Source organism: Polistes fuscatus, unplaced genomic scaffold, assembly GCF_010416935.1.
Source record: "Polistes fuscatus isolate 324 unplaced genomic scaffold, CU_Pfus_HIC Scaffold4, whole genome shotgun sequence".
NCBI classification, from domain to species: Eukaryota; Metazoa; Arthropoda; class Insecta; order Hymenoptera; family Vespidae; genus Polistes; species Polistes fuscatus.
The window spans coordinates 13420933-13443864 of NW_025113118.1; the positions used below are offsets into that span (position 1 = coordinate 13420933).

Sequence of the window (22932 nt, forward strand, 5' to 3'; positions counted from 1 at the left end):
AAAATATTTATTAGAATTGTATTTTTACTATAATTTATATTAATAATTATCTTGGAGTCGTAAGCCCCTGTGGCCTAATGGATAAGGCATCGGTCTCCTAAACCGGGGATTGTGGGTTCGAGTCCCACCAGGGGTAATAACATTTTTTTTTTCATTCTTTCTTTTAGTATTATTAATAAGTTAAAAATAGACATGTATTTTAATCTCGGACTATAGCTGTAATTAAATGAGAACTATCACTGTACATAATAATTAACGAGTTCGTTGTCCCTCTTAAATAATTTTTAAAAATAATATACGATTTTAAAAAAATTGCACTTCGTGATTACAAAGTATGATCAAATATACTAGCAAGTATTTTGATATCCGATATTATATAAAAGTACATAATTCTTTTATAAGGTCGGAGTAGAAAAGGAAGAATGTTTCAAAATTTATTTCGCACAAATTAACAATTATATTATGTTATTAAGCATGAGAAAATGAGATTACACATTTCCTACATATGTATCATATGAAAATCTTTTTATATAATTCCACCTTCATTTCTCAATCTCAGAGATAGCTTCTTGATGACCGTTATCACTATCTACATCTGCAGAATAATGTTTAATAAATCGTGCAGACGGATCCGCGATGTCTTTTACCCAACGTGGCATCCAAAAGTAAGGAGTAAAAACTTCAGCTTGACCACCGTAATATGATTCAAATACATTTCTGTTAAAAATGAGAAACATTCATTTGGTTTGATTTTCGATGATGATAATACTTCAATTTATTATTTAAATATTTGAAAAAGATTGAATCGCCTACCTATAATACAAGGCTTCTTTAGTCTTTGGTGTACAATGGGGATATTTAACGTGTGCCTTTGCTAAATCTTCATCTTGTACTTTATCTTCCACGATATCTTGAACGATTTGAAAAAGAGATTTTTTAATGGAAGTAACGCCATCGCTGAAGGCTTCTTTATGTCGCCAAAGTATTTTGGACGGTAGTATGTCAGTGCCATCAAATGCAGATCTTAATAAATATTTTTCTATTCCATCTGTATTAAGAAGAATTGAAATTAAAAAATATGAAAATCTTCATTCCGAAAAGCAGAATACATAATCTACGTGTTAAAGTAATTTAAACAATGATGACGTTAATTACTTTGCGGTTGTCTAATGGCAGCATCAAGTGATAAATAGTAATTTGTAAACTGTATATCAAGAAATGGAACTCTAAGTTCTAGACTGAATGCACTAGTTGTCCTATCAGCTCTTAAACCATCATAAAGATAAATGTCCTTTAATAATCTAATTGATTCGTTGTGCGCATCCATAGCTGTAGGAGCATCCCTGAAATAAATATATCCTTGTGCTAATTCATCTGCACCTTCTCCGCTAAATATAACTGTTGTTTCTGTATTTTGGGAAATGTATCTTGATATAATATACATCCTAAAATAGACAAATAATATTTATAATTATTAATCATTCATTCGGTATTATTTTTAATTCAATGCACTTTTCTTTTATTCCTTTCTTTAAACTATTTTTCAATAATTGAGCTATTTTCAATGAAAAATATATGAAATATATGGAATATTTTACCCGATAGAAGCTCGTATTGTTGTAATGTCAAATGTTTCTAAATGATAAATAACTTTATCCAAAATCTCAGCTACATCTTCGGGAGAGAAAATAATTTCATGATGTTCGGTTCCTATATAGTCTGCGACCTAGTATATAAAAACATATAAAAACATGTAAAAAAATATATATGATAGAATAGCAATAGGAAAAAGGCATGAGCAGTAGTAGTTACCTGTCTTGCTGCAATAATATCTGGACTATCTCCCATGCCTATTGCAAAACTTTGTATTTTGTATGGCAACTTATGTTTTTGTGCATGCTGTACAAGCGTAGCTGCAACTAAGCTGGAATCTAATCCACCAGATAACAAACAACCTATTCGCCTATCTGCCAACAAGCGTTTTTCTACAGCAGCGGAAAATAACTTTCTGATGTTCTCGTGTACGTCGCTATTATTTAACGCTACAAAATTGTATTTTATATCGGATTATTATGAACATTAGATAAATATGAGAAACCATTTAACTTAATATTTTGGTGTCCAACATACTATTCCAAGGCGTATAAGCTAGAAAATTAGGTTTGTCTCCGGGCTTGTGGTAGTTGATGGTTTGCAAAAGTCTCGTTCGACCGTCATTTAAAAGTTCATATTCCTCGTAATTACCAGGTACAAATGGTTGCAACGTGTACTCGTCTTGTATATGTTTGGATATATTAATGAGCCCCTGCATACATATACATATTGTGTATTATAAAATATATATCAATATACTATCTATTAAGATACATATTGGAAAAAGGTAGCTTTAATGTTACTTTGCTCTCAGAAGATATTCCCAAATGTCCAGCATTTGAATATAATTTGAATAAGGGTCTAACTCCATACGGATCTCTTCCTAGAATGATTTTTTTCTTTTCGATATCCAGTAAGCAAAATGCAAATACACCATCTAGAGATCGTGCTACATTATCCGATCCACCTTGGGCATATAAGTGCAAAATTACTTCTACGTCGCACTTGGTTGTATATTGAAAATTGTACTGCTCTCTTAGCTGTGAGATTAAAAAAAAATGAAGTTTATAGCATAATATAATAGCATGTAATATAATTTACATTGTTTGTAGGTTTTACCTTATTACAGTTGTAGATCTCGCCATTGCAAAGTAAAAATAAATATGGGTATTTGTTAAGCCTCATCGGCTGCATCCCATTAAGACAATCAACAATCGCTAATCTATGAAACGCAAGATATCCATTCTACAAAATAATTTTTTTAACATTTTAAATATAAATCTAATAAAATATTATTTTTGATTGTATTATTTGAAAAGAATTGTCATATATACCTTAACTCTATTATCAAATTCAAGCCGAAATGCTTCTGGACCACGATGAGATATTTTTTCAAAATTTTCACAGATACAAGTTATAGGCTTCGCGTCTAAACCAAATAATGCCCAAATTCCACACATTTTATCTACTTTCCCTTAAACTTCTTTCTCTGTAGATATTATTATTTGACGATTATTATATTCTTTTATAATATATTTGACAATTAAAATTATTATCTTATTTGACATATTTTAATAACTTATTTATAAATGACAATTATATTTATGAATAAAATTCCACTGTTATGCAAATATGAAATGATGCAATTAAATTATTTAATATTTCTACTTTACGTGTCTTTATTGACATTAAAAATTATGCATATATTTTGCATAAGAATATATGAAAAATGATGAAAAAATATTTATTTATTTCTATACAATTTCTTGTAATTACCTTGCAATGATTTATAAAAAAATAATGTTAAATTCCCTTAACACGTGGAACACATGCGTTCACGAGTAAACTACTCATAGGTTACACGTTACATGATCATTATTAGCAAATCGAGTAGAGTTTACGCGACCTTGAACCATGTTTTAAATTTGTTCAAAGCCGTCTGATATTTGATATTACGGGAAGAAAATCGCTCTTTGATAATGCATACTTTCGGAGGTTTCATGCTCAGTTTGAATAAGAACGAACCACGTACAATCAACAACATATTATATATATGTATCCACTCTTTGACTACTGACTCAAATTCATTTAGAAAAAATGATTAGAAAACGATGAGAGGTATTAGCTGCGAAGTAGCATCGTATACAGTTGTAAAGTTATAAAAGACTGTTACCGTAGCAACGTTTTCCTTTCTAAAAGTATTATTTTGTGTATGCTTAAGTTCAAATACTTAAATATCAACTCGGATTTTGTGGCTATTTAAATTGAGATAATATCAAGTGTTTTCGTATCATTCAATGGGAAATGAATGATTTTGTACACAAATTTTTAGATTACACAATAGGAAATATTTTTGGAAAGGATATAACGTGTCGGGAACCGCTTCATCGTTGCGATATTTATCAACCCGGTATTATCACCGAATTTGGAAGAGTCAGTATAAAAGTATGCGTATACGGTTTTTAATATATATAGAATTATTCTTAAGAAAATATTTAGTATTTATTTGTTCCCTCCTCAAGAAATTTAAATCTGTCGGTAAGTCAGTTTTTGAAAAATTTCTCGATCGGTATATTAGTTTCCTTCTTTACCAAATGAACGGGATTACGTATGCGTAATGCATCCGCATTGTGATTTGGTGGTAAATCGTCAGAGTTTACGTCATTCTAAGTTCAGTTAAAGACCAATATTATCTTTCTATATATTTTATAATCAATGTAATAATATTCATTACGAGTTGCTTTAATTATTTTATCGCAGTCCAAATAGGAGTGATTGTACGTATGCACAAAAAAACACTCATTTATAATGAACAGATTAAAGGTAAATGCGTTAGGTAAATGGTAATAACTTTAGTTTCTTCTAATTTTCTTTAGAAATATTCTTACATTTTTTTAATATTAATCTTTTCATTGAATTTTCTGTAATTAATATATCATTGTATTACCTCTGTATGTATTGACTTATTTCTTATTATTATTTAATGAGAAAACAAGTAGTATATATATTTCTTATTTCATTCAATGCTTTCGCCTTATTTTGTTCTGTCTCATATAATTTAAATATTATCCATTTATGTTTATACAGTTGGTGAAAAAGTTTTTAATGCCATGTGGACTTTGCGCTGCAGTGCCAGTAATTAGATCTCAATCTCTTCAAGATAATCTAGAATCTTCCAATCATAAGAAAGAAAATATGATTCGTCCATCCGAACTTCCTATTTATCCATTAGAAGATGTTTACTCCAAAGATATTCCATGGTAAACCATCGGTAATACGTTTCCTAGTTTTGGAAGAGTAGTACTTTTATGCGTTTTTAGATGCGTGTATATAGCACATTGTAATCATTTATACACGTATGTCATAGTAGAAACTTAGATTGTTAGAGACATTACTTGCAGTTCAAATGTTTATCCATCTGTCTTGGAACAACAATTTGGAACGATTAGAAAATCTCTGCAAGGCGTTATGTTGCAATGGCATACCATATCGGATACCGTTTCATCTAAGATAAATACTGGACTGGAGCATAGTCAATGTAAGGAAATATATTAGTTTATTCAAAATATTCCTTTTTCCCTACTTCTAAAATAAAATAAAATCAAACGATAAATGTTAGTTAATTGATAGTTAATATTATAGCGTTTTGCTAATCATACGCATAAACAATATCTTCAAATGCCAAATAGTAAATGTAATATTTCCTTTGCTTGTTCGATCTTGTTTTAGTTATGATAGAGTATCTTCAAGAAGAAGATAATACTATGCCACGATTTGGTGCTATTGGAATCGGTGGACTGACAGGTTTAATATTTGGACTTAGAGGAGGTATTATCAAAAAATTTGTCTATTCCAGTACGGGTGCTCTTACCGTTGGAGCCATTTGTTATCCTAAAAAAGCTCAGGAAAGTTTTGAATATGCCAAACATTATGCTAATGTTAGTTATAACTTTATTTACGGTGGTGAGTAGAAAGATTTTTTGATCGTTAAGTTAATATCATTATTTATTCTACCTGTCGATAAAACATTTTTCTTATCATTATATTTATTAGAATGTTAAATCTATTTTCTCTAAATAGCATGTTGTTTCTACTTGTTCAAAGTTATTTATAAAAGATATTTTGCCTACATAAGAGAGAGGATTTTCCCTATTACGAATTGTTCGTCGTTGTTTTAGATTTGAAGATTATATTACTTACATATTTCAGTGAAGCCAGGAGATGGCGAGCGAGCATTGCCAGATATTAAACTGCCAGATATGTCGACGTTTAAAATACCTAATACTTTTTCGGAATTCGTTGAATTGGGCGCTAATATGGGTCAGAGTATTTCCAGCATGGCTGGTTCTTTAAGCGAAAAAATATGGGAATTTACAACCGATAAGAAAGAGGTATATCGTAGATGAATGAACTTCTCGTGAAAAATAAATGATAAGTTTGTTTAATCCCGATCATGCGTGCTACGTGTATAAAACTGTTTTCTATGTAATCGAATGTCGTTGCGTTGCAGGTGACAAAATCTCCAACGAACTCTGAAAACAATAAAAAAGTCGATTGAAAAGACATCACCGGATTATTTAAATCGTAGTTGTCCGTCAAAATATATGGTAATAAATATTAGAGAAACATTTTATTGTTATTTATATATTAATGATATATGTATATACTAATTTTTATAGGTGTGAACAAAAATTTAGGTAATACTAATAGAGTGTCAAGATGTTTACAAGAAAAATAAATGTTATTGCAAAAGTTTTTTAAATCTCTCTCTCTCTCTTTCTCTTTTGCTCACTCTTGTAACAAGTTTAGAAATTTTTATATTATAATATGAATGACACCGCATGGTTGATAAAGAAATATATACACGGAGGTCGATTTGACGTTGCACACACATTTGCCTTTTGATTAATTAATCATATTAGTTTTGCGAGAATCAATATATTTAGTAATAGTAGTAGAATTTGTATAAAGTAAGTAGCAATCTATTATATTTATATAAATACGTATGTAATTTTTATATAATTTGATAATTTCTTAATATATTTTTCCACACAACATTTTCAAGTTGGATCGTACATATATACGAAAAAATGTATAATATTGAAATTTAATAAGTACATTGAGAACGTGTTATACCTTATTACAAATCTGTCATAGTAGCTTAATGAAAGTACTTATATCTTTTTATTTTCTTTCTACGTCCATTGATTCCTACTGGTAAAGAGAGAATGAGAGAGAATGAGAGAGAGAAAGAGTCCTCTTAATTGACTCGGCGTCGAGCGCGTTAGGGCCAATTGTTAGGGTAAATGTGGTAATGCAATACTGTCGTAGGATCTTCCCACATCTTTCCAACATGTGGCGCTTCATATTCGCCTAGCTGAATGTTACATTCACGTGTATATCTCTTGGATTGGTCTCGTTATATAAATGTACGTAGGTGAAGTGTAACACATACTACAGGTAGTTTGAATTCTAAGCTTAATACACGTACGTAGATTTTAGAGTCACGAAACTTGATATATTTTCAGCTATTTCATTAATAGATCAATGTAAATATTATTCAATTAAAATGAACAAAGAGAGTATATATATAAGATATGAATTAGATTTATTTAATTATTAGAAAAAGAGAGACAATAAATATTTCCTCGCTTATTTCGCGAACCGAATCGTAACGTATGTCGCAGCGGTATTTTGCATCGATTAACTATGTACATCGAAGTATAGATATATATGTTAAAGCCTAGAATATATTGCATATTAAATATTCCAGTAATTATTATAAAGCAACGTTGTTCTCTTGCTGATCTTAGAATGGCGATTGTAAGGAAAAATAAAAGATGAAATGATTGTAGTGTCATAGATTGCCTTTCCACTTATTCTTCCGCGTGCTACAATTCGCAAAGTATCCAATGGCTTGAAAGGTATATAATACTGAGGGGCTCCGAGGAAAGTTAATGCGCTGAGTCGAACGAACTTCCGGGTCTTCGGTGACCCTCGCTTGTACCGGAAGCCAAAGAAGTCACGAGGAGCCGTTACATCGAGGGTATAAAAGCATTTAAGGAGTTGGCGTTTTGTTCCATTACCGGAAACAAAGGTGTTATTACGAACTACGAAATGATACATTCGTATTCCTTTACACTTTGTAACTCTATTCTCTCTCTCTCTCTCTCTCTCAATATTTGAAATATTTGATATCGTAGAGATAAACTGTAGATACTTTTTGTCTCGTTTGGGTTGCGTTAGGGCAACCATTAGATTATTTGCTAATGTAATAAATATGTTGAATACGTATCGGTTAGATACAATATAAACGGTCATATAGGAACATACACGTAGATACTTACGTTAGATATAAACGGCGGACCATTCTTACCGAGCGACGACACGAAGCGATGTGGGATCGCGCCCTCCGTCGAAGAAACCGTTATGAGAGGTGAACGATAACGGAGTGCCCTCTTCCATTCGTTTCATCGTTTCTCTCCTGCTTCATCTCGGGGAATTGCTTCGTCTTGGAGGAACTCGAGAGGGTCTTTATGGCTGATTGCGAGCTACGTAAGCGTCAACGGAAATAGAGGAGGAGAACACTCGCGCGTTACGCGTTTCATCTTTTCGCGTCGTTGGCGTGAATTTTCAAAATTGAAAATCGAAGAGATTTCTCGGATGAATCGTTTCAGGGAAAGAGAGTTTTCCTTTTACCGATATAATTAGCAAAAGCACGAAAATCGTAATAGGTTTGCAAGAGATAAGGATCAAAAGTAGGATAAAGAGCGTGAGGATACGTCTGTGAAGGTGGATGAAGAAGCGTATATAATAGCAATCGTCAAGATAGGACCACGCGACAAATTGTCTAAATTAAGGCAGCATTGGGGTCATTTTAGAACATCGAGATGAAACTTGTCGAGTGTTCTCGGAATTGTCGTTAACCTTTAATCGTCTATTAAAGTGCTCTCATGGCAAGAATACCATAAGAATTGGAAATGTGGAATAAACAATCGTTGCAAAAGATAGACACTTTTTGCTTATCGCAAGCAAGTACTTTTCGTCTGGGTTGGTGCGCTCGAGAGTCAAAACTTTCTCAACGCGTCTAGATTGCGAAGCAAGTTGAAATGATTTCAATTAGAGATTTAACTTACAACGTAGAGCGCTGCCTCCAGGATGACTCGAAACAAGCGCGTTCGTTTGAAATATTCAATACGTAAACGAGGCGTAAACGACGCGTAATAGATGCGTAATAGTCGCCTAAAGGATGCGCAAACGATGATAAATGTTTGGAAGAAAATAATGTTTAATAGTAGGAAATAGAATTATATGGGGTAGAAGAAAAAGAAGAAGAAGAAGAAGAAGAGTGCAACGACGCTAAGTATTTTTCTAAAAGCATACGCGTGCCTTGGCAAAGTAACAAACGACGCGAGTACCGTATACGTATAAAAGCGTGTGTCCATCAGAAGCGTACTTAGGAATTTCAAGAGTGGGAACTCCGAGGTCCTGCTGGCCCTCATCTTCGGTGGCCTCTCGGTGAAGGTTGGAGGAGAAAGAGGAGGAAGGCATCGTGTACCGTTCTGTCCTCCGGAACCTCGGTTCATCGGGTCGGTTATTCCAGCTTCTCATACTCTTTAGAAAAAGCAGTCTATGACCGACCTGCTGTGCAGCCATTTCTCCCTCCTTGCCTCGCCTCGCCCCGCCTCGCCTCACCTCGCCTTCTTAGCTATTTCCTTTTATCGCCTTTTCTTCTCTATAATCGAACCAAGATACATACGTAGGAGCATTAACACCCCTATTCTCCATCATTAGTTATTTGTTATTTAGACGAGTAATAATCTCAACTAGTAATAGTTCAACTTAACAGGAATACAAACAGAAATGGAAGCAAAGCGATAACTTTGCACTGCGAGAATAGATGAAGCGAGTGCGAAGATGGAGACGCTTCGTCGAAGGATGTTACCATAGTTGGAGGAGGGAGGAATACCCCACCAGCACACACACACGGTATGCCACGCGTGATCGAGTTACTTGGACGAACTGGCCTGGCACAGGTGAGGTGAGGTTGGTATACGGCCTGCGGGACAAAGAACCGCAAGAAATACCGATACTACCTTGCTTCGGGATTTAAAGTCGCTGTTCGAACGAAAAGTATCTCAGCACCGTTATCCCTACTCGATGATGAATATTTTGACGCGTATCATGAATCGTGGGAAATAGTTCTTAGGACTCGCGTTGTTCGCTTATAAATATCAATTCTCAATCCAAATTCAACGCATTCGTCCAAGTATAATCTATTTTTTGTTCTATCTAAATGAAGTTTCATAGTCGTCGTTTAGCGATATACACTTGTATTCGATTTCTTTTGTCGAAGACTAAAATTCATTGATCATTCTTCGAATGCTATATAACGTTCGAATCGCGATCGCAACCGCACCCTTAGAAGGTCGTAGACACGTAAAACCTTCAAAGAAGATATCGTTACACCGAAACGTCGATACTTGGTAACATTGCCTCATCCTCCTGTGCTGTGGTTTATGTTAAAGTTCTTCAGTGATCTCGCGCGTCGTATCTACGTATCATGAGCAAAAGGCTACAAAAGTAGCGAAATCTTTGCCGAAGGAACGCATTTATATTGTCGTTAATGAAATCAAATAATAAAACGCAAGTCAACGCTGTTACCATTGCTCAGGATTTACGGATATCTGTTGTATATTAATTATTTCATATCAGGATCGTAGAAGCGTCGTCATGTTTGGAAAAAATACAAAGCTCTTTACGGCGATTAATGAGATTACTCGTGATAAGGACTGTTCGACTACTTGTACGGTTCTTTTATACGTATGAGGAATGATCGATGTATCAATCCTGATCGACGATCTCAAAGCGGAAGCCCCACCCGTTTTACCAGTCCTACCTGCTTGGCCTGCGGGATCGAGGCGTTTCCACGTAAGAATTCAACTCGTTTCCGGTTTCTCCGCGCGACAGGTTAGCGAAGAATCAACGACGAGTCTTTAATCCGATGCACGTGCATTCGTTGTAGCGCAGTAGCTTACGTGGTATACGTAAAAACTAGAATCTCTTTCTTTTTAGTATACAGTATTGGTAAGATTCATTAATGTAGCTTCACGAGCATTTCATTCCAGTTAAACGTGTACGAAAAGACAAAGGTAATTAGCAGCATTACTCTGAGAGAAAGACAAAATGAGAATTTTTGCTGGAAAATTTTGAAATATCTAAATAGTTAAGCATACAAACGCAAAAAGGGACACAAACGCAAGCAAATAATGTTCTAAAATACGATCTTAAATCGATTCCATAAGAAGGTTTTACTCGTATTCCTATTGTTACTGTTGCATCAATAACAATTTAGCGAGTCGGTTGGAGAAATGATAGAAAAGATGTATGCTTATCGAAGATTGGTTCGGTGATGGTCGTTATGGAAAAGTCATATCTCGTTTTATGTTTCATTAATTGGAAAAATGTCACTTGCGCGCTATACCGTTGTAGCCTGTCTTACCCTTAGGTCTTACCCCAGTCATATGCATTTTTTTACACTCATCCTCTCTTCTAGCGATTTTGTTGTTATTGCACAATGGTCCGTGTAATCAGGAGCGAGTGACTGTTGCCTGATGCGCACACCTTGCTCTCTTTTTCTTGTTGTTTTCCATTTTCTTTTTTCCCACATTCGCCGCGCTTTCTTTTATATTTTTCCCTTTCCAGGGGCAACCACAATGACGTCGGGGATTCGTCATTGTTCCAGGCGGCTATAAAGGCAAAAGCAAAAGCAAAAGCAAAAGCAAAGCCAAAAGCGAAAGCGCTCCAGCAATACTTTAATGCGCTCCGGTTTCTTTCAACAAACGCGACCCTTCCTCCGCGCGACGGATGCCATCGAAAATCTCATCATTTAGAGTGGCTTGCTTTCAAAATACGAAACATCGGCGAGAAGGGCTTCCCTTATATTCGTTGACGAGTATGATACAAGGTCTACGTATTCCAATTCGACAGATCAAAAAACTAAACAATTCACTTACGTATGTAGGAAGAAACTGAAGAAATTCCTAAGCTTTCTTATACTCGAATACTTTGGCCTATCGTCATTTTATAATAGATAGATGTAAAATAGATTTATCAGAGATAGAGAGACGAGCAAAAACGTATAAGGTCGGCGATGCGTTTGAACTGCGTGCAAAATGAAAATTGCATTCTACAACGTTCTAGCCGTAGTAGAATAGCGGAAGGGTGCATTTCCCGCTCCTGCGAGGGTTCAAATCCACGGATTTGGGGGACGTGGTAGCCGGAGGGTGGCACAAAAGAAACCAAAGTACTAACTAGGGCATTAGCAGAGAAGCCCGGTTCGACAAACAAATTCAGCCCTCTCCTAAATCAGCGGCCTTCGCTCCCTTCGCTGTATTCCCATTTTCACAAGAGCAGCTAGATACGCATTGCACGCTCTATCGATTAGGAAAGCGCAAGGATAAAAAGTAAAGCAAACGAATCGCGCTACGTTTTTATATATTGTGAATTATTGTACGATAAGCATACGCGTGGATCAACCATCTTGGAAAAATCAGGAGAAACTACCGATAAGCACTTACTACTTGGAAACACCGATCAAATCTCAACCCGTCTCCAGGATAAACCGAGATTGATTCAGCCTTGAAAATGGAGAAGGGAAGAACCACCAGCAGCAGCAGCAGCAACAACTCCGGGGACGTAACCCAGCTGCTCTAGGAATGACTAATACTCGGAAGAGTATTCTCGAGGTGTGGCCAAATTTCGGGCGGACGTAAGAAGGGGAGTTGTAGAGAAACGAGCTCAAGGGGTGAGTACGAGGCGAGGGATCCTCTACTACTTTCAAACTATATCTATAGGTGCATGCTTGCGTGTCCAGTATTGGATTCGTCATCGGTATAGATGATAGATATACGCAGGTATACGCGGAGATGGAGAATCTGCAAAAAGAACGTTCGTCGAATGATTAAAATTTGAAGAGACTAAGGGACTAAGAACGCATCGTGCATGATACTACCGATTATATTATAGTAGCAATGGTTATAATAATAATGACGATAAGAAGGAGGAGAGGAGACATCAGAGGAGGAAGAAGCCTCTCGAGCGTGGCCGGGCTACTTTACCCGCATGTGCACACGCGTGTCATTGACCGATGTGTCACGTTCATTTGTGGACTCGAACGCTCGGAATGATCGCGAAGAGAAGAAGAGGAACAAAGAAGGCGACGCGGTGACGTAGGACGTAGGACGTAGGAAAGAGATAAAGGGTGGGGAAGATCCGCGAGTCGAGGGCACTGGCTAATCTAAAGGAGCGACCCACGGGGTATGTCGTTCGCTAATCACCCTGATGAAGCTTGATGGGGCCAGCACCAATTGTCTCGAGTGAGATCACTTTGCGCGCTCCGTAGCGAACCTACGTACCTCGATATTTTCATTTTCTCCGCATTCTCCGATCGAACTTGCTTCGATCGAGATAAGGGGATAAGAAATAAAAAACCGATACATCTCCGAGATTCACTTTTACCTTTAAAATCTTGTCGCTTTTGATGAAATAACGGTAGGGTGTGCGACAGAACGTGCACAGATGGTACGTCCCGAGTGGTTTAGAATCTGCCGCACTACCATCCCCATATGTACGGATGATAGTAAAACTCTCGCTTCGGCCGAAGGGAGGGGGTGTCATATAACTCCTGCTCGATCTTTTTTCTCTTCTTTCATTTCTCTTCCCCTTTTTTTCTATGCGCTTCCCCTCCCCCGCTCTCGATCGTTATCGATCTCGTTGAAAAATGTCCGCATATCATCGCGTCGCGTCAGCCGAAATAAAGCAGAAATATATTAGACAAAAATGTAGGAGAGACGACGAACAAAATCTTACGCATACAAGTGCGAAGCCATAGGCTGCATAGCGCGTTGCGTTCCCTGACACGACGGAACGCAGGACGGAACGCAGGACGGAACACCCGACTGAACCTTGAGAAAATCCAAATCCCGAGGTCGTGTGAAAGGTTATTACGTTTTACATTACACACGTGCAGTAGTCTTCTTCTTTGCTCGCTTCTGTCGATAATCTTCATCTCAGCGCCACGAACAACCGCTTTACAGTTACGCAGTAGTGTGCGTGGTGTGCGCTCACAGATCTCAGAGTCGAATAGTTTTTTCCGTATATTCGAGTTGCGAGAGAGAGAGAGAGAGAGAGCAGAGTTGTTCGTTATTTGTACAAAGTCAAGATCGATAGATAAGCTAAAGTAATGATAAATGGTATTAGTTGATAATAAAAAATGTCGACGATGTTTGTGTGGAATGTATTTCGAATGGATCGGTAGAGTTCGTTGGCACCGCAGTGTAAAAGATACATCGAAACCCGCGACAGGTGCGTAAAGCACACTTCTCCAAGTTGCTGGCACACGTACATCCGGGGTAAGTACACGAACCGCTCGGTTTCTCATCGAGAATACGTAATCTCGTGACACGAAGGAGCATACCAATTCCTCCCGTTACACGAAATACCAACTCGAAAGACCATAGGCTTTTATACCAAAAGAGAAGGAGAGGTGTATTCTCGATTGTTGCGTTTAAGTAGATTTTCGAACAATCAACGGCATACCAAGGAACCTCTTTTTCGACGATTTCAACTATGGAATCGAAGATGAATTTTAGTCGAACGTATTCTCAAGGATTTTTCTAGAGCTTCTTTAGATATACCTATACACGAATTTATTCTCCGAAGGTCTTTCGCAATCGATAAAAGAGGATTCGAAGGAAATAAATTGTAGGCGAAAAAATACAAGGATCTGCGCGAAAATCTGAATGAAATGCGATGAAAAATTAATGAGAGTAGCGTGGAAAGAAACACTAATGTGTATTTTCTCTAAAAATAGAACATCTATTAATTGTCTAGATAGTGGAAAAGGTTGGAAAAGAAAAGCAAAGGCACGATCGAAGGAGAGGAACGAACGGAAGTTAAAGGAAAATGTCAGAGAAAGGAATGGTGGGTGGGCGGAAGTGCTCTGTGCACCATCAACGTGGATAGGAACGGAGCGGAAGGAGAGGAACGGGGAAGAGGGAAAAGCGGAAGGGCGGCAGATAGAGGAAAGCGCGGAAAGGATAGGGGTGAGAGAAGCAGCAGGGAAGGGTAGGTGGCGTAGAGGGTGGTCGGTCGGTCGATCGGTCGGTCGGTCGGTCGGTCGGTCGGTCGGACGGTTGGCTGATTGGTTGGTTGCTTCGCCGTCTGGGTAGGTGGCTGACTGGTTGGTCGGTTGGTTGGTCGGTCGGTCGTTTGATTGGTTGCCTAGAAGGGTGGTTGGGTTGGAAGCGGATGAAACGGGAACCGGAACAAGGGTGGGGCAGGAACACGACGCCGACGCCGACGCCGACTACGACTACCACGACGACGACGCTGACTACCACGATGACGACGACGACGACGACGACTACCACGACGCCGACGGCGGCCCCGGTCCCGATACGGCGGAAGCGTCGCGTTTGCCGGAAGTCGCCAAGGAAATGAAATGCCTCCCAGCCAGCCCAGCCAGCCAACCCTCGGGAGTTTCTGCGACGACTGAACAGGAAGTAACGCTCCGCGCCAGAATTTCTCCTACTTCTCTTTTCTGTCTGGAGAACGTGCAAGTGGATAGCATCCACCACCGAGTTGCCATCCAACTGAGCGTTTCTCAACGCGAACGAACATCACGATTTCTTCTCTCTCGCAATTACCATTTTACCATCTGCATAACTATACGTTGTTGCAGAAAACAGTTCAATTTCTTTCTATTTCAAAAGTATATGTATATATATATATATCTCGATAATAATGCTGATTAAATATTTTTCTCAATTCTCGATAGTTGAGAACCTAATGAAAGCAACATCCATACATCCTAGTAGGTTCCTCGCTAGTACATAGCTCGCGATAACGAGAATGCCTTAGTTTTCAAACATTTACCTTGTCTCGTAGTAAAAGCAAAAGAAAATCAACCGTCTATGATATGCGTTCGTTCGGATTACTATCCTTAAATACGATATATGCTCGCGCGACGTAGACTCAAGGCTAGGTAAGAGAGAGAGAAAGAGAGAGAGAGAGAGAGAGAGAGAGCAGGGTGTTAAATACATGATTTATCGTCTATCTCTGCTTGCTACGAATACCAGGATCGCATCAGCGACGCTTTCGAGCATTAATATGGACGGACGATCGTCGCGAGCGTTCTATGGGTTTCACACACGAGTTATTTCCAATCTCCCTTTATTTTTTGTCAAGTAATCTCAATTAAAGTACGACGACGAGAGATCTCTCGATTAAGTTTCATATCGAAATAGCAAACTGATAAAGAATCGTATTTAGCTTGTTTACGGCAAGCGAGAATCGATCGAACTCGAAACATCATGGCTGGTGCCTTTACTTTCTTCGCGCGTAAATATCAGCTTCGCGTAGAACTTCCCACAGTCGCTTTCGCAACGGTTCCAAATGTCAGATGCGCGTTACGGCTTCCTATAAAAGTTCGTTACATTCTTCTGCACGAGTATACGACGAAACCTTCCGATTGATCGTTGGAAGAATAGATAGGTACGTAGAAATGCGAATAAGAGGGATCTAGTTAGTAATCGTTTAGATTCAAACTATTTGGCACTAGCAAAGTAAATTCTCCGATTGTACGTACGCGCAAAATCCTTGTTCCCGAACTATAGATATATCTAGATAGACGAAAAACCTGTTTTGTTATTACGCGGATAATTTCATTTATCCGAACACTTTGATGAAGCTAAGAAAAAGAAAAGTTATGAAAATAGCGACTGTGTGCAACTATATCGAGTTCCTGTGCTCCGGACGATTGGATAACAGCAGGAAGCCGCCTTCGTTGCATAATATAGATGTTGCGCAATCGATACCTTCACCTTATGCGCACCTTATGTTGTCGTGACAAGAGAAAATCGGTGAACGGATGGAATTTCATACATTTGCAGATCGCCTGGAATTTTTTGCTAAAATTTCATGCTCCTTCGTAAAACTCGAAGGGTTTTCATTAAAAGGGACGACTGATCGCGCAAAAAGATTCCGTTAGTAATTTCGCTAGAAAGCGATTACGTAATTTCAGGTAACACTAATTTTTGCTTCTTCTTCTTCTTGTTCTTTTCGCATGAGAGAAAGGACCTTTTCGCGCGATTCAACTTGTTAATTATCATTACAATATATATATATATATCTATGCATCAATTTGAAGGATCGTATGGATAGCGCGCTAAAACTATTGTACATATATTTGAACATAGAGCCGTGCTTCGAGTAGGTGAAAGTACGCAGGCTTGGAGATAAGGTCACAATGATTTTAATGTTACTCCAACTCGTCGTCGGCGTTAGCGGTTATCGTGCTACGAGCATTTTCTCGAGGTCGCAAAGACATTCGATATACTCTGATTTGTTCGTTATAGGAGGAATTTATGAATACCTTTGTCATGAGCAATCGAAGTAGAATCTTTCCACCGACGTATCCTGCGTTTAATCCTCTTCTTTTGCTAAAGTTCGAACGTTAGATAGAAAGTAAAGTGGTTCGATCGTCGGTCGAGTCGGTAGAGCGGTTCGATAGGAACCTAAGGATGCGGAATGAAGTAATGGCTTCCTCCATTATAAGCGCGCTAACGTTTTACTCGAAAAATCATTCCTTCGAAAATGATTTGTCAAGTCAAAATTCTCGTTAAGAGACTAAAACGGAGGAACGATTGCGTTCTCTTAATAAGGTTCGGTTAACATTTGTCTAATCCGTGAGAAAATAAGATTTCGATAATGGGCGATTGTATTAAAACATGAGATGTAGATCGTTAAGTACGTATCATCGCTCGTTGGCGAAGGTGCGCCGAGGTAAGACGCATCCCGGAAGTAGGTGCGTCCAACGTAGTTCCTTCTTTTTCAGACCTGCTCCGATTCGAATAGTCTTACGACCATTACTGTTGTTCTTAGTAGTATTAGCAGCGGCTCGTTGCTCGTTGTTAACGTGGTAGTGCTTACACATCGGTAAGCAAGAGAGGGAGAGTAAGAAGGTGAACGCGTATTAGAACCTGTACACGAGCGTGTACTGCTCGTGCAAGCAAGTGAAGGTACTGCTGGACGATCGCTCGCGCGCGCGCAAGACAGAGAGAGAGAGAGAAAAGTTGGTTGTAATCTGTGGGAGAGGATGAGAAGGCAGCCAGGCATGTCGAAAGGAAAGGAAGCTCCACGGACCTCAGTTCCGCTCGTTCGTCTTCCTATCCGATTCTCTTTGCCTTTGCGAGTGCTCGCGTACGTAGTACCTAGACTTATGCAATTCCTACCTACCTACCTACGCGTTTTTCAAATTAATGCCAAAAATTTGCTTCGCGTAGGTCGAAGCGATCCGTTTTCAGGGTTGGTCTTTCCTTAAAAAAGACTTTTTGGTAGAGAGTAATGCTAATGTACTCTCGAAGATTTCAATAATACGCGTAGGGTAGGTGCGCCACGATACGCTCCTGTACTCACCTACATCGAGGACGTATCGTAATCGAGCCGAACGACACGCTTCCGAGCATTGATAACCGGTTCGTCGGCTCGACGGGTCAAATCATGAAGTCGCCATTGCTGTAAGCGTCTGCCGCTCACTTCAAGAGTTTCTTCCTTATCGTTCGTTCGATCGTCAGAGTTTACCACCACGTTCGAACGTTAACGCATTATTCAATTTACAATTAACTCATATTGCATTGGGGAACGAAAAAAAAAAAAGAAAATGATCGCAATTTCGGCTCGTCGTGGTTCGTAGATAATAAATGATAATAAGTCGAAGAATGGATAAAAATGCTCGGCCACCTTAAACAGTCGTACCTGTTAGTTGTTATGCTCGAAAGAGGAATCTCGAATGAAAATTGGCGATAGCAATGTACAATGTAGGAGCTAGTGTATTCGTTAGCGTATTAACAAGGAATTGTGTTACCCGTTGGTTGCTCCCGGATTGCTATAACTACGCTATTACCGTAACCGATTACATAAGCCGAGCGTGCGTTAACACACGGCTCGCGAGTCGGAACTCGCTTTGCCGGAGCTCTTAAAGCGCATGTGAAATGCGCCTTAAGGCATCGTACAAGAGACACTTTCTCCAAACGAACCAACGAATACTCGTTCGGTCGGATTCTCAGTCGAATAACCGAACGATTCTATTATTCGTTAAATAATCGTCTAATTGAAAAGTCAATTGGTCGAATATTTATATTGTAATATGTTACTATATGATTTCTGTGTCGTATGAATACGACACAGGTCTATCTATAGTTAAGATATAGCTAAAGAAGACTCGAAGAATAGCATGTAAAGATGTTGCACATCCGGGATGACGAGTGGAGCTGTTGGGCAAACACAACAGCAAACCCTGCCGCACCGTCGATTGCCCTCCTACCCTTTTCTTTCTTCTTCGAGCGCTCGTCCTCCTTCATTCCAGTGCTTCTGCAACACGGCATTTCGGATTAGGCGGAGGTGAGAGGAGCAGTGTCGTAATCGTTCGAGAAAAGCAAAAGGAGGAGGGGGAAAGAAGAGACCGGATTCCTGCAAAGGCCTCGTCATCGCTCCTTGCCATAGAATGCCTGGGCTCTGAGTTCAGATGTGGTGCTATCCTCGCGAATCCTCGCGATGAAAAAAAGCCCAGACACAATGAATTCGTGACTACTAAAATAACTTTGTGGCCGATCGATAAGTTGACCGCTTTTGGTGGGAATAACGTGGAAAGAGATACGATGACATTTCGATGCGACATCCAAACTAATTTATTATTCCTTTCTCCATCGGATCGCGAGTAATTCGGTCTTCGTTCGTTTTATTAACGAGTGATGGTCTTCGGGACGATATTTTTATTTGATTTTTAACTCGAGTAGTATTTTTTAGCATTTGGTATTTATTTTTCTTACGACGGAAGGAAACCGAGGTTCCACTCGTATATACCTACTCTCTTTCTTCTTTCTTACGGTTATCCTTTCCTCTCTCTTCCCTAACTTTTCTCTTCTTTTCTTTTTCTTTATCTCGTTCCTTTCCTCCTTTTGCGGTCTCCCGCGATTTCTAATTGGGCAACGCAATTTCCTTCCTTCGCCTCGCATGAGAAATTCCTGGATTGCGCAAGCGCCGCTGCCGGATTACTAAACCATTCCGCTTACAGCGTTCGATGCTCTATCGTAAATGCGATATGCGTCGATTACAAAGTGCCATCGAGCAATAAAATAATAAGATACGTGTCTCCGGGATTTCGATCGATCATTTTTAATTACGTTTAGAGTGATACCTCGCCAAAGTATTTCTATCCGTAGCTACCACTTTTCTACTAGTTTACAACAATCCAAAGGAATGTAATATTTACGACCAAAAATATATATTTACAAGTTAAAAAATGTCTCGTACAGGCGTGATATTAATCAAAACGCAGGTATATGGGAAATTTTAAGATCGGTTAGGCGAAGGAAAATTTCTTTTCTCGCACGACCGATTATCTACAATGGACCCGTGGATTCTTTCAAAATTTACGTGCGATCAGTCAAAGAAAGGAGGGTGGTCCTTTTGCTAGCTTTTCAAAAGCAGCTCCGAGAAGAAGAAGAAGAAAAAGAAAAAGAAAAAGAAGAAGAGGAGAAAAAGAAGAAAGAAGATGAGAAGCTTCTTCGCTCTTCCGCGCTATCTCAAAAGCGAATTGAAAGCGAACTACCTACTCTTTAAAATGTACATTTCTATACAGATACATATGCGCGCGCCACTTCCACGACCAAGCGTTCACGCATACCTTTACACGTCCAACAATTCTATAGCCAAGTATATACACGTATATGCACATTTGGAATATATTGTATAACCGAATGTTTAATAGAAAAAAAAAAACTCGACAAAATAATAACAACCGTTTTTACAATTGATTAATCTTTCGACGATTCATAGTAATTATTCGATTGTTTGTAAAAAAGATTTGATTTCTTAACTAATGGCAAGCCCGACGATTGCTTTATAAAACGTCAAAGCCGAGAACGATAAGAAAAAAAGCGATGCGCGTACGCCGTGAAAACATCTAAATCGTGTTTGGGGGTAGGGGGTAAACGCGCTCGTAGAAGCGCGCCTATAGAGAAAAGGTTCGAAGGTTCGAAGGCGTCCCCCGAAGAGTCCCTGGACAACGCAAGCTCTTGTAACTAAATTCTTTTGGCATTTCTACGAGACGATCCTTTTGGTATCATGTTACGCGCGTTCACGCTCGCGCAGGTGAACGTGTATTCATAGGCGGTAGACTCGGTCCGTTTCCCTTTCCTGCTCCTTCTCTCCCTTCTACCGTCACATGACCTTTTTTCTCATCTTTTTCGGAGACCCTTCCTTCCGTAGAAGTGAGGGTTCCTGTATCAAAAGGAAAGACCGAAGTTAGGGGGAAGAGACGCGCGATGATCGGAAGGGCTCCGAAGAAGCGGTACAGGTAGCTTCTCTTAGGACGCCCACAAACCTGTTTACCTGTTATATCCTGCCCTGCCTGCCCGCCCGCCCGGCTTATGAGTACCACCGATTCCTATGGTGCTTGTGACTGATGGTGCTGGTCACGGTGTTTGGCGTGTTTTTTTTTTCACCAAACAATCGTTCTTATGTTACTTACTTTTTACTTTTGTAATATATGTTTCGAACGCACCCAAGGAGTTTGTGAACTTTGTCAGATTTGCGTTGGGGTTGGAACGATCTATCGAGAAGAAAGAATGTCGAATAAAATATATTCGAGGGTAAATAGGAAGAGAAAGAAAGTAGAGATTACGTAACTCGTAGGAGTAGGGCGACGATGAGCGATGGTTTAGATATCGAAAGTAATATAAAGATAAAAATATAATTCGAAGCCGAAGGAATTTGATTTAAAGAGAGTACTCCCGCAAAATAATAATAGTCTTGGAAAAGTTCGTAACGTAATGAACATTTGCATACCTACATACATATCAAACTAGACTCGGCACTTGGCGCGGGCGGTCAATCAAAGAGCGACCTACAATACGAGCAAATACGAGCGACGTCGCGCGATAGATAACTTCGGTCTTCGGACACTTCGAAAAGCGGTTTGTCCGCGCAACGGTTTCATTCTCCTCGAGAGTGTCAACGATCGGTTTGGGTTAACTCGGTGCCGACAATCGCGATAACGATTACGAGGAAGCTACGAGGAAGTCGGCGAATCCCCTTCCACAATCTTTCGTCGGAGTTCCCTACCCGTTTATCGTAGCTGCACTTCGATTATTTCTCTTCGCGAAAGAAGACGCTTAACATCGGCGCCTCATTGGTGAAGCTCCTTCTCCAATGAGTGCCGCGGGAATTACATCGAGTTTGACTTTGGACGGCAGGTAGATGGACGCGGTACTTTTCAAAATTCTAAGCAACTAGTAAAAGATGAAATATGCGAAACCAGTAAGACGATATCGTCGCATCGGCAAGATGCAATTCTATCCGACAAAGAGGGTCATTTAATGCGAGATGAAATATATGCGAGCGTAAATATCCTCGTAGATGGTGCTGCCATCTCCCGGTAGATTCTCCCTTGCATCATATTTTTCGGATAAGCGACGACGACGAAGACTAGGAGGAGGCCGTTTGATAGTTTTCTCTCTTGCGTCAATTTCTTTTTTCATTCGAACCATTAGTTTTTTGATTCGTATTAGGAAAGATCGTTCATTGGCACTCGAATTGGACGAAATGAAAAAGAAATGTTGGGACTCGATGGGGTGCGAGTCCGAGAAGGGATGGAAAGGGTTGGTGGTCTCTGTATTCATCGGGAACACGTCGATCCAAACAAGTGGTCAGTATCTTTGAAGGAGAATTGGAGAGCAGTGGGACACAAGTTAACGCAGATGAACGGTGCGCATCGGGCGCGCGCATCGACGGCGCACACCAGTGGTGGATCAGGGCGCTCTCTTTCCATCTCTCCGAGTAGAGCGTTGGCGATATCGACGATACCAAAGTGGGGATAGAATCTGGCGGCAAGCAAGTAGGCGATACTTCCTACTGCATGACTCGCGCGACTTGGACGAGCTTAGTCACTCGGCAGCTTCGAGACGCGTGTCTTTCCATTTCGCTCCCTGTTACTATTTCCGCCGCTTCGTTTGCACTTTGCCACTCGTACGTGAGACCGTGCCGTCTCTATTACCCTAAGAGAGGAAACAAAAACGAATAGGAATAATAGACAGGAGAGTTACGGGAAATTATCGCTGCCGCTGTCACCGCCGCCGCCGTCGCCGTCGCCACCGCCGCTGCTGCTGCCACTGCCGTAACCACCACTGCTCTCAAAGAACACCACCAAATGTCTCTTTGACGAGCTTAAGCCGGCAGGCATATCTAGATCTCTCCCCTCTATCCTCTCTCCCTCTC

The 22932-nt window shown here is 39.4% G+C and overlaps 2 protein-coding genes, 3 long non-coding RNA genes and 1 other non-coding gene across 13 annotated transcripts; 3 read left to right on the forward strand and 3 right to left on the reverse strand.

Annotated features, from left to right (window-relative positions):
* The first annotated feature begins 63 nt into the window (after window positions 1-63).
* Window positions 64-136, forward strand: Trnar-ccu. The gene has a single exon. It is a non-coding gene; the product is annotated as a tRNA-Arg (tRNA).
* Window positions 137-197: 61 nt separating this feature from the next.
* Window positions 198-5810, reverse strand: LOC122521432 (asparagine synthetase [glutamine-hydrolyzing]). Of its 2 annotated transcripts, none has more exons than XM_043642170.1 (10): window positions 5794-5810; window positions 2928-3082; window positions 2713-2838; window positions 2397-2633; window positions 2131-2305; window positions 1813-2042; window positions 1599-1726; window positions 1156-1445; window positions 814-1048; window positions 198-717 (listed from the first exon to the last, which is right to left on the reverse strand). In XM_043642170.1, the coding sequence occupies exons 2-10, from the start codon at window positions 3051-3053 to the stop codon at window positions 543-545; spliced, it is 1722 nt and encodes a 573-aa protein (XP_043498105.1). In that variant the 5' UTR covers window positions 3054-3082; window positions 5794-5810; the 3' UTR covers window positions 198-542. The 2 variants fall into 2 exon arrangements, with proteins under 2 accessions (XP_043498105.1, XP_043498103.1); XM_043642168.1 differs by lacking the exon at window positions 5794-5810 and adding an exon at window positions 3370-4083.
* On the forward strand, window positions 4279-6348 carry LOC122521434 (MICOS complex subunit MIC27). 2 transcript variants are annotated; one of them, XM_043642175.1, is made up of 7 exons: window positions 4279-4429; window positions 4681-4853; window positions 4995-5131; window positions 5323-5556; window positions 5803-5984; window positions 6104-6200; window positions 6273-6348. In XM_043642175.1, the coding sequence occupies exons 2-6, from the start codon at window positions 4699-4701 to the stop codon at window positions 6149-6151; spliced, it is 756 nt and encodes a 251-aa protein (XP_043498110.1). In that variant the 5' UTR covers window positions 4279-4429; window positions 4681-4698; the 3' UTR covers window positions 6152-6200; window positions 6273-6348. The 2 variants fall into 2 exon arrangements, with proteins under 2 accessions (XP_043498110.1, XP_043498109.1); XM_043642174.1 differs by having other exon boundaries at window positions 4290-4416.
* Window positions 6019-12400, reverse strand: LOC122521436. 4 transcript variants are annotated; one of them, XR_006304763.1, is made up of 4 exons: window positions 12174-12400; window positions 9050-9328; window positions 7941-8144; window positions 6019-6125 (listed from the first exon to the last, which is right to left on the reverse strand). It is a non-coding gene; the product is annotated as an uncharacterized LOC122521436 (long non-coding RNA). The 4 variants fall into 4 exon arrangements; XR_006304764.1 differs by lacking the exon at window positions 12174-12400 and adding an exon at window positions 9453-9530; XR_006304761.1 differs by lacking the exon at window positions 12174-12400 and having other exon boundaries at window positions 9050-9450.
* Window positions 9096-10277, forward strand: LOC122521438. The gene is made up of 2 exons (XR_006304765.1): window positions 9096-9182; window positions 9443-10277. It is a non-coding gene; the product is annotated as an uncharacterized LOC122521438 (long non-coding RNA).
* An 18-nt stretch (window positions 12401-12418) lies between the features above and the next one.
* LOC122521435 lies at window positions 12419-22031 on the reverse strand. 3 transcript variants are annotated; one of them, XR_006304758.1, is made up of 4 exons: window positions 21505-22031; window positions 21049-21268; window positions 17030-19026; window positions 12419-12530 (listed from the first exon to the last, which is right to left on the reverse strand). It is a non-coding gene; the product is annotated as an uncharacterized LOC122521435 (long non-coding RNA). The 3 variants fall into 3 exon arrangements; XR_006304760.1 differs by lacking the exon at window positions 12419-12530 and having other exon boundaries at window positions 18468-19026; window positions 21041-21268; window positions 21505-22025; XR_006304759.1 differs by lacking the exons at window positions 12419-12530; window positions 17030-19026 and adding an exon at window positions 20755-20937 and having other exon boundaries at window positions 21505-22022.
* Window positions 22032-22932: the final 901 nt, after the last annotated feature.

Coding starts and splice junctions, on each gene's coding strand:
- LOC122521432 (XM_043642170.1), bottom strand. CDS start 3,053: ATGTGTGGAATTTGGGCATTATTTGGTTTAGACGCGAAGCCTATAACT. Junction 1,446..1,598: donor ACAATACGAGCTTCTATCGG/GTAAAATATTCC, acceptor TGTCTATTTTAG/GATGTATATTATATCAAGAT. Junction 1,049..1,155: donor TGCCATTAGACAACCGCAAA/GTAATTAACGTC, acceptor TTCTTAATACAG/ATGGAATAGAAAAATATTTA.
- LOC122521434 (XM_043642174.1), top strand. Junction 5,132..5,322: donor TGGACTGGAGCATAGTCAAT/GTAAGGAAATAT, acceptor ATCTTGTTTTAG/TTATGATAGAGTATCTTCAA. Junction 5,557..5,802: donor TTATAACTTTATTTACGGTG/GTGAGTAGAAAG, acceptor TACATATTTCAG/TGAAGCCAGGAGATGGCGAG.